The 10,456-nt window shown below is 40.5% G+C and overlaps 1 protein-coding gene and 2 long non-coding RNA genes across 4 annotated transcripts in view; 2 read left to right on the forward strand and 1 right to left on the reverse strand.

The window, feature by feature from the left end:
- The window catches only part of LOC132973773 (uncharacterized), a 390,261-nt gene that overhangs the window by 37,684 nt on the left and 342,121 nt on the right, over positions 1-10,456 (reverse strand). The window lies entirely within an intron of this gene.
- The window catches only part of LOC132973775 (uncharacterized), a 58,066-nt gene that overhangs the window by 37,152 nt on the left and 10,458 nt on the right, over positions 1-10,456 (forward strand). The gene's annotated exons all lie outside the window — the stretch shown is intronic.
- Positions 1,083-10,162, forward strand: LOC132973756 (VIP36-like protein). Of its 2 annotated transcripts, XM_061037343.1 has the most exons (9): positions 1,084-1,317; positions 2,709-2,827; positions 3,000-3,117; positions 5,066-5,148; positions 5,814-5,834; positions 6,261-6,422; positions 6,567-6,681; positions 7,543-7,659; positions 7,840-10,162. In XM_061037343.1, the coding sequence occupies exons 1-9, from the start codon at positions 1,113-1,115 to the stop codon at positions 7,980-7,982; spliced, it is 1,083 nt and encodes a 360-aa protein (XP_060893326.1). In that variant the 5' UTR covers positions 1,084-1,112; the 3' UTR covers positions 7,983-10,162. The 2 variants fall into 2 exon arrangements, with proteins under 2 accessions (XP_060893327.1, XP_060893326.1); XM_061037344.1 differs by lacking the exon at positions 5,814-5,834 and having other exon boundaries at positions 1,083-1,317.

Genomic DNA, 10,456 nt, shown 5'->3' on the forward strand with positions numbered 1-10,456 from the left:
CATAATTGCTGCGTGGCACTTCCATGTGCTGTGGCATGTGTTCAATGCCGCTCTTCGATCTCGGCGCTCCTGAATCCTCCGGGTATATATGTAATAAAACAGTTTCAGACAGAATTTAGAACATCTGGAGCTTTTGACATCCCCACATATAATATAAGAGGAGTCAAAGGTCAGTCAATACAGGGATTAAAACGCTGAAATGTAATACTGTGGGTTTGGTGTTCTGAACAGCCATTTATACACCGGACATTAAGTTACAATGGACTCTTTATTATTCGTTCAGCAACCAACTGCAAGGTAGACTGAATATAACCAGCGGCGAGAGGAGGCTTGCACTTGACACATACCTCATCTACATTTTTAATACTACAGCAAGTTTATTAATACACTGGGTGTGATGTAGATTCTTTCTTTTGAACGTGTTTCTTCGTAGCAATCTTAATACAGCTGCAATTAAAGCTTTCAGTGTTTCATATTGTTTCATTGGACTTGTTGAAAGTGTTGATGCAGCAAGAATAAAATCAGAAATCTAATCTCTTAAACACACAGTATGTAAATTCTGCCACCAGGGGGCCCTCAATCAAAACAATATCTAAAGATGACGTTAAGGCTGGTGGGGAATCATGGGAGTGATTCCCTCTGCTGCTCCACCCCAACCCCCCTGAGGAGAATGAACAATGAGGTGACTGTAGTCAAAACAAACAGGTGAATCAGACCTGGAGAGAATGTGATCACTCAGCATGTACTTTATTCAAGGAGCATTGAATTTTATCAGCACATACAGCAACAGTACGGCAGTTTCCAGTAGCAGTTCCCGTTGTTTCTGTTGTTATCGTTCCCGGTGTTTCCACGGCAATGATAAATATTGCAAATTAGCAATATGCCGGTGTCCATATTCTGGCGACAACTCTACCAACTGAGCCACAGCCGCCCCGTAGAAAACAGAATTGTTTACGATGAGAGTATTCTGGTATTTTTCTCAATAACTATAAATAGCTAAAAGAATTGACATAAAGTCCGTCAGAAAGGTTTAATTTGAAAATCATGAAGCCGGAAATGAAGTCATTACTGCTCATGAGATCACGTGACCAGTTTAAAGTGGGAGTGTAAAGATGGCCGCCACCGTAACCAAGTCAAATCCTGTCCGATTGAGAAGTTTTTGTTTTTTACGCTCAATGTTTCACTTCAAAAACATCCTTGAATCAACATGTTTGTTTGTCGCCCTTTGTGTTTTGATGGGCCACTCGTTGGCGGAGGAGCAGGAGTTTGTTGAGGATTTTTTGAAGCGGGAGTTTTCTTTGGCCAAGCCTTACCGAGGTGAGCGACTGTGTTAGCAACCGAGCTAACGAAGCACTGATTTAAACAAAATCTTATCGTTAACAGACATTTCTCCCATTTTAGCCTCAGAAAAACCTAGTCTATGTTGTAACATAAAGCCGATGTATATTATAAATAGTCTGATAATTAACCCGAAGAAAGAGGAAATCTGACCCCAGGAACTTGTGTTAGCACTGCCGATGCTGCCTTCAAGTGCTCCTCGGAATTATGGCATCTACCGTATTAACGAGTTATGAACTCATGATCAGCTCTCCAAAGTCGTAATTACGAGTGTGAAATTGCAATACGAAGAAAAATAATACGAGAGTGTCAACAAAAGACGGTTATACATTATATATATTGTTAATAGTAGCTATCATTTACTTAAGTGGTACATTTGAGCAAGATGTAGGTGTAGCAAGCAGGTAAGTATATTAACATTTGATAACAACGTTTACCTGTATGTTCTATATTCTTGAATGAGAACTGAGAACAACTGGTAAGTACGATGTTTCCAAGGAGAACATGAAGGCAGCATTGGCTAATGTCATAATGGGGGACATGGTTGCTATTATTGCACAATGATAGTTTGCTAATAAATAAATCAGTAATGGCAGTAAAGTCTAACTAGCAACTAATAATTAAAACTCGGTCCAGCTTACGTTAACAGTGTGCTTCTTTCTGGGGGAGCATCTGTTAAGTCACACCGATCAATCACAGTTAAATGTAAAGGAAAGAGTGGATTAATATGTGGAGGATCACTCATGAATAATCAATACATGTTAAAGTTTCTCATTTTGAGCTTTGCTGATATGGCAGGGTTTTTCCTGGCTAATGGTGTAGTGCAGGTGTACGGAGTATACCCACTTCTAAATCCCCTCTGATTCACTATAGTTAGTAACATTAAGTAATGTTTTTCCTAGCATAGAGAAGGGATGACCTCCATACTCGCTCTCTAATTGTAAGTACTCACTAACATAATATGTAAAAGGGGTCTTGCACGACACTGTTTCTAACATTGGCCGTTTATCCTCTGCTGGAGGGGACACACATTTGACCTCGATTACGATTAATGACCCATTATTTGTTTTTGATTTTTTTGCCCTCATAGTTCACTGACATGCTCTCTACTGTAAATATGTTCAACTGTTAAGGCTGGGAGATTTTTTTCTAATGAAAGAGTTCATATCTGATGAACTATTTTGTGGTTATTTATTGAATATTTTGAACTGAAATGAAAGCATCGCTTGAAATGAAAACACATTTTAGTTTAAAAGTAGAATTTTACTTCTTTAAAACAGTAGAAAATAAATAACCAGCAAACAGACAGTTTGAGAATCAAACATTTTGTATGCGACAAAAAAAACAAAACTTTATAATTTTTTTTTCAGGTCTGGGCTTCTCTAGTTCTTCACAATGGGACCTGATGGGCACTGCCATGGTTACACCTGACTATGTGAGGCTTACCCCAGACCTGCAGAGCAGACAGGGGGCAGTATGGAGTCGGGTTGTAAGTATGAGATTGATTAAGATGATTGTATTTTGTAAATATAATAAAGGTAATTCTGTATTGGATAACATACAGTGGACAACTAGAGCTTCAAAAATGTTTCTCTGCTGACATACTTCAAACATCAGAGCACCTGAATAACCTGCCTCACCTAATTTTTGTTGCTTTCTAGCCTTTCTCCTTGCGGGATTGGGAGCTCAAGGTGCAATTTAAAATTCACGGTCAGGGGAAGAAGAATTTGAATGGGGATGGCCTGGCCTTCTGGCTAACCAAAGATCGCATGCAAAATGGTAGGTAGAGACTGAATGAATAGAGAGATTTTCTTCTTATTCATGGCAAAGCAGCTACATGTTTCCAATTATTTAAAGTGATTTTACAAAAACAGGATTGACCTCAGACATTCAGGACCAAAAAAGAATCACCATTTGGGGGAAATGTACTTTGTTGTCATATCTATTTGTGTTGTTTGATCTGCGATTGTTATATCATTGAGTTCCTGTTCTGTACGAAGGGACTTTAGAGGCCTGGATCTGCAGAATTTATGCTCTTTGAACCCTGGCAGCAGCTACAGCCTCAATACTTAACTTTCTGTGTTTGAATTGTAGTGCAGCATATATTTCCCAAGCTCCATCGGTTCTTGATTCATTTCATTTTGGGAAATTGCAGGTTTTTTTTATCATGTATGATTATGATCTGACACCCTGCTACAACAATATTTTTGAATGCAAAAGTTCCAATGATTCTAAATTTCTAAAGCCGTTTTCACATATGCACTCTGAATATTCTCCTGACCTTTCAGTTCACATCTGCACCTCACACCTCACTCCTCCTCCCATTGGCTCAAGGTGAATTCTCTCGGAAATATACTTCTGCGTTCTCGCATCAGCTCACTCGGCAGCGCTCGTCAATGTCACTTTTGGTTGAAGCAGCAATTTAAATCAAGAAGGAGAACTCTCTTAATGACATTTCCACACATTCAAACGTGAACTTATATTTGTTTTTTATTAATCAGTATTTACAAAAGTGTTAAAGCTACAGGCACATAATTCCCTGAGTCATGACACCTTATCTGGTTTAATAAATCTTTACAGAAATATTATTTTATCCACAGAGCTTTCCTTCAGAGAATATCAAAGTACGTAATGATCAAATATATAATAACATTCAACATCTTGTTTTTGAGATCTAAAATAACATCATTTCAAATCTAATCATTTAACTGGTTCTATCTTACATAACTTACCGGCTCTCAGTCAAAGCCTATCAGAGTTTAAACATGTTGTAACAGACTGCCCTCTGTGCTTCATAGTCTATATCAACACAAGTAGGGAACTTATGTCCACACTTGTGTTCCTAATCATTTCTCAGAGCACGTTTTAATCCCCCATCAAGGGGGTCCGGAGGAGTCTTTCTGCATTTCAGATAACTTTCTTCTCTAGTCTTCTATTGAAAACGTTATATTTCTCTTAGCACATTTTCAAATCTTATTTTGATTCCCCACAAGCTTATTAGTGTCATGTTAGAAGTGAATCAGATTTTACTGCTTTAATTCTGTTTGTTGTAACCAACAAGAAACACACAATGATGCGGATATGAATCCTTTTTTACAATCAAAGTGGAATCTTTTATGAAACTCACTGATTGAAACTAAGTAACTACCTTAATTAAAAAAATTGAAAAGGTAACAGTTACAGTTACCTGTTATGTACCTCTTGTACATAACATCCCAATACAACTCGTTGAATGACTTTACTTGATCATGAAGTGTGCTTAGTTTACAAGACAGACTGACTCGAGTAAAAAACTAGAAAAAAATGGGGGCGTGCGGTCGAGTCCGCACATCGGAGACCATGACAGCTACTTCCCTGACTTTGTGGCTTCTTCTGAGTCATTTGTCAGAAACAGCCAGAACACTCGGGGATTTCTCGTTAATGGGATCGATTATACTTTATGTCCACATTGCGTGCTCATGAATGAGCGATTGTACCGTGCCCAAGCACACCTCCTCCATCAGTGCCAGGGCCCTTTAGGGGTCTACCAGGCAAAGGACAGATTACCTACTGTGAGTGCACCCTTAGCATGCCTCTGATAAATACATCTTATATCACATATCTCTACACTGACTGCTTCAGGTATTTGTCAGTGGCTTAATGTGGGAGATGAGTTTAAATGTTGCTTCATCCTTTGAAATATGACTCTATTATTAACACCCTGATGTATCTGACTCTTTGTTTGCAGGTCCTGTGTTTGGCAACATGAACCACTTCGTTGGACTTGGAATATTTGTGGACACTTACCCAAACGCTGATAAAGGCCATGATGTGAGTGAGTTTGTAGCTTCTGTTCTAATTCATGGTTTTTGTAGTCTTAATACAGCTTTAAAAGATGACTACAGGAAGCTGTCATAAGTGATGTTTTTTTTTTTTTTATTCAAATGCTTGCATCGTCTGGCCTGCCAGTCTATCGTAGCCTCTTACTGACAGTTTTCACATAGTCCGTCCTCTCCGCAGTCTGTCGGCGCCGCGGTCCGTCTCTGGAGCGTGTCAGCAGCATCACTACGCCTTGCTCCTTTTCAAATACTCACTGAGTCTATTTTTGAAGGAGCCCGCTGCAAGCATGCATCAAGCTGAACAGAATAGATGAAGCCAGACAGGAAGTCAGACAGGGAAACGCACAGAGCATCAGCACAATTTCCAAATAAAACACAATATTCATATTACCTCAAAACAGGCACCGGATGAACAACCAATCATCCATCAGAAAGATGAAGCAACATGTTGTTTGCATGTTTTTCTCTTTATTCTCACGTGATCTTGTAGTCCTCTTGTGATCTTGGGTACCCGTGAGTACAGCTGCTCATATTCAAGAAACAGACTCAGTGGGGCGGATGAGTGCAGCATGCATGTAGATGTGGGAATTGTTAGTTTCAGTATTAAACCGATTTCCAATGTGACATGTGTTTCTCTTTCTTCAACTTGTACATCAGAGGACTCAACCTGGAACTCAGGTAGCAGCAGCTGTTTTTTTGTTTTTTTTCATGAGCGGAAAATGTCCATCTGTCATCTTCACCAGTTCATTGTCTCGTCTCATCTCATCACGTGTCTGCTTGAAGCGTCAGTGCTGTCTGCTGTGTGGCTGCGACATACTATCATATGTGTAATCAGTTGTTCTTGGAGTAATTTGTCGTTAAGGGCTGCGTGACTAAAAACAGTCTGCATGTGAGCAACGCTGTGAAGACGATTCCATTAAATGATTCAGTCTTTTTAATATTACAGGAAAAAAAGGAATAAAGTATTTCAAATGTGGGATAGACATTTCTATAAACTATACTCTAACGTTTAAAAGTCTGCTTCTTCAAGCGTCTGTCAGTGCAGAGAGAAAAGAATGAATATGGTCCAGTGTTGTGTGTTGAACTCACCTGTCCTCCTCACAGAGGGCTTTCCCGTTCATATCGGTGATGCTGGGGAACGGGACTCTGTCCTATGACCACGACTTCGATGGACGGCCCACTGAACTTGGAGGATGTACAGCTATGACGCGCAACGCGATCTATGACACGTTTCTCCTCGTCAGATACTCTAAGAACAGACTCACGGTATGAAACCGTCACTTTAAGGTGCCATTAATGCTGTATGTCATCTTACCACCAAAAAGGTTCCTGCTGAAATTCCAGAGAAGACTCTTTGCAGTGGTTTGTCCTTCATCAATGACACTGACGGTCCATTTCTCTGCCTTGCAGCTCATGGTGGACGTAGACGGTAGGCAGGAATGGAAGGACTGTGCGGATATCACAGGACTCCGGCTTCCTATGGGGTACTTCTTCGGTGCCTCCTCAGCCACTGGAGATCTGTCAGGTATGAATACTCATAGGCATGCTAAAATACCACAAAGGAATGTCTGGTTACTTACATTTATTGAAAAGAAACTGACAGAAACTACACGTTGTCGACTTTGCTGCTGATTGTGGGGGTGACCCCGACTAAGGATTTACATGTTCACACCTGATTAGACATTGAGCACCTCCATATAGCTGGAAAGGAATGATCCTTGTGGCATAAGCCGTGCTCCACTGTGAGATTGGCAGTGGGCCGAGGCTCTCTGGAATGAATCCCAAGGGAGATTCGATATGTTTAACGGGTCACCCCTATCTGATTGCAATACAAATCGTCAGGCAGGGCGACAGCTGAAACCGTTTTTCTGTGTCTCATAGACCTCTAGAAACCGACTGCATCATCTATAGCAGTGTCTTAAACTTAAACTTATATTCAGGGAAGCTGGGTAACAAAGCAGTTTGAGTGATTCCAGGATGTTAGCGGATTAAAATCCCAAATAAACTTTCCTCCCAACCTGCACAGATCCTCAAATAAGACAAGATAATCCTTTATTGAGTCCCAGTGGGGAAATTCAAGTGTTGCAGCAGTAAGAAGACCAGAAGAAGAACATGCATATGTGTGCAAATACAAATGAGAATAGATAGAAATAAATATACAATGTATTACCGACTATAAACAAGCAAGTACAAAGTAATCTTTACACCCGTTAACTGCCAAACTAAAAACTATACAGGACATTAGGACATGCTGTGCAGTGAGAGGGAGGTTAAAGTTCAAGTGACGGGTTACGAGACAAAGTGACAAAGTTGAAACGAGGAAGAGAAAGTGTTTTAGTGTAGATTCTCTCCAGACTTAATTCCTGCTCCGTCCATGTTGTTCTAGATAACCATGACATCATATCCATGAAGTTGTACCAGCTGACAGTCGAGCGGGCTCCAGAGGAGGAAGAAGAGGAGGAGGTCACAATCCCCAGTGTTGACAACATGGAACAATTTCACGGTAGATTAAACTCTTTCAAATCAAAAGTAATATAAGAATGACAAATGAAATGTTTGAATATGTAGAGAGCTCTATTTGACAATAACCAGCAGTGACTACAGCCCAACAGATATTGGACTTTTTAGGGGCGATACTGATAACGATATATCGGCTGATATCTCTCGTTCTTTTGCTTCATAGTGGATGTCCAGGAGGAAGGGATGAGCGGGCTGCAGTTCTTCTTCACGCTCCTCTTCTCCATCATGGGCCTGGGTGTGCTGGCGGTGGTCGGGCTGATGGTTTACGGGCGCTGGAAGGAGAACAGACGCAAGCGATTCTATTGATCAGAGAACGGTTAATCATGTGTGTGTTCCTTAATCAACACAAAGACAACGCAAAGACTGCCATAGCTTTTCTGAACCAAACAATCGAATGATCAATGAAAAAAACGTTTCGAGAGCCAAGAGAACAAACGCCACCAAGACCAACAGTGGAGGGATCACCAACAGGCCAACCAGCTGTGAAATATTCTTCTTTATTTTTTGTGTTGTGGTGATAAAAGCTGCTCCTTCTGCTGTTTACAGACGTTCATCTCAACCTAAGGCACATCGGGGTCGGTAACACCTGCACTAACTGAGACACTGTAGATTTAAAGCGATCCTCCATATGAGTTCCTGATGTCCGTTATGAAGGGACACACTCAAAAAAACAAAAACTTCAGAATGAATCACAGATGCTGTATGTACATTACTGACATCATGTTACCATGACCTTTACTGACATGCAGATACCTCTTACTGCCACTTGGTGCCGCCATCAGGCAGCTATAGCCCGATCAGAAGCTGCTTTGAAGACCAGTCAACCTGTGGATCGCTCTCTTTTTGTTGCACTGATAAATTCAATTTGTAAAATGCTCTTTTGAAAATCGAGAGCCCCAGTGAGTCAAAGCACTTCTGTCCGCTCAACTGGATTTTTTTGTCTGTAAATGTATGATTGGTGATAACTGGCTCTCTGTGCTGTACGTCTAACCCTGGGCCCTGTTTTCACATAATGTGGGCTCAGTAATCACTAATTGACATGCTGCTCCAGTAGATTGCTCCGGGTGGCGGTCGGGTTAAGACGGGCTGTAATAGTTTCAACATGATCTTTCAGGGAAAAATCAAACGGATCAAAGACTTTCCACTTCAAGTGATTATTTGAAAAACCCTGGGTAGAAATAATTTTAAAAAATTGGGCCGAGATTTAAAAAAGATTACCAGAATTTCCATGCAGTTAGCCGGGCTGTTTTAAAGTGCACATTTGGACCAATAAAGACGAGCGCTTTTTATTTTCAACGTGTCATCACGAGTTAATTTTGGCTCTCTTTACTTTCTGAAATGGTTAATATTTTCCTGTTATGATAAGTGGATTTACTGTATGTGTTTTCTTCTTCCTGTTTGTCACCATAGAGCACCAAATATAATGTAGCATCTGTTAAACTTCTTTAACAATAAGAAGGTTTTTAGTGGCGCTCAATCCAACAGACCCCCGTGAATTCAAATATTTAGTGATCATGTTGTTTTAGACGTTTTTGCTTGAGTATGAACTGTGAAGTAGGTAGACGTATGCAGGATCACGTAGTTATGTGATTTTGAGTTAAAATGAAAGTGATGTGAATCTGAATAATGTTTACTGCTGATTTGTTTCACCTCTTATAATTTCTGCAATCCCATGAGCTGGTGCAGGGGCGTGTCCGGACTTTTTGGACGTTGGGGGGGCCCAACTGGAGGCGATGACTTGAGCAGGGGTGGCCTGAAGTTTGGGTGCACAAACATGAATGAAGAGCATTTATTTACCCCTTCTGTTTGCACTAATCAACTTGAAGTAACACAGGATAATAACAACATAAACATCTTCTTAGCTTCATTCTTCAAGGACTCAAAATGCCCAAAGTCTCAATTTAAAGTATTTTAAAAATTTTCAAACAAACATTTGAACACTGAAAACTATGAACCAGCACAGCCTGAATGGTGGATTTTAACCAGTCCCACCTCTGATTAGGCAAATAGCCAATCATGGTTAAGGATTTTGGGGTGGCCCATACCACCCCTCTGGACACGCCCCTGAGCTGGTGCCTATACACCTTACTGGTGTCCAATGGATGACAAAAAATGTGGGCTTTGATGCAGCTGCTGGATACTATGTCTTGTTTTCTTCTTCGCTCTGTTGACTGATTCACCTCACTTTGAGTCAAACCACTCATTTTGAATCGCGCCAAAGTTCAGCCAAATCCCACATCATGAAATGTACAGCCAATCACAGCCCAATCAGCTGCTTCGACCGGGCGGATCATTTTCTGGCATGTTTGATATTTTTTTGTCATACGACTGCACACATTTTCATCCAGTGAGAGCAGAGCCACGACCCGATTCCCTGACCCCCGGGTCTTTTACATGATGCCTGCACAAACTGGCAGACAGCGTGTGCCTGTTTGATGTGTCTTCCAATTTGTTATGTATTGCATCAAATATATGTTTGTCAAATCGATTTGAATTGTCCATATTTGTATCCATTTTTAATTGTCTTTACATCCCTTGTGCTTAGTGTATTTTTAAGGCAACTGATTTCTCTGCTCCATGATATCCTCTGTTTCATGTGTAGAGACACTACGCTCATATTAGCCACTAAAACCAACATTTGAGTTACTTAATGACATTAAAATGACATTTACTGTACTCTTCTTTGGCGCTGAATAGAGCTTTGCTCAAGTCTAGAGAGTTGATCACTTCAGAGGTTAATTTCTTTTTCGTAGAGAAACAGAGTACTTCTGTCTCACAGA

This window comes from Labrus mixtus, chromosome 5 (genome assembly GCF_963584025.1).
Source record: "Labrus mixtus chromosome 5, fLabMix1.1, whole genome shotgun sequence".
Taxonomy (NCBI): domain Eukaryota; kingdom Metazoa; phylum Chordata; class Actinopteri; order Labriformes; family Labridae; genus Labrus; species Labrus mixtus.

Coding starts and splice junctions, on each gene's coding strand:
- LOC132973756 (XM_061037343.1), top strand. CDS start 1,113: ATGGCCGCCACCGTAACCAAGTCAAATCCTGTCCGATTGAGAAGTTTT. Junction 3,118..5,065: donor CAAAGATCGCATGCAAAATG/GTAGGTAGAGAC, acceptor CTTTGTTTGCAG/GTCCTGTGTTTGGCAACATG. Junction 7,660..7,839: donor CAACATGGAACAATTTCACG/GTAGATTAAACT, acceptor TTTGCTTCATAG/TGGATGTCCAGGAGGAAGGG.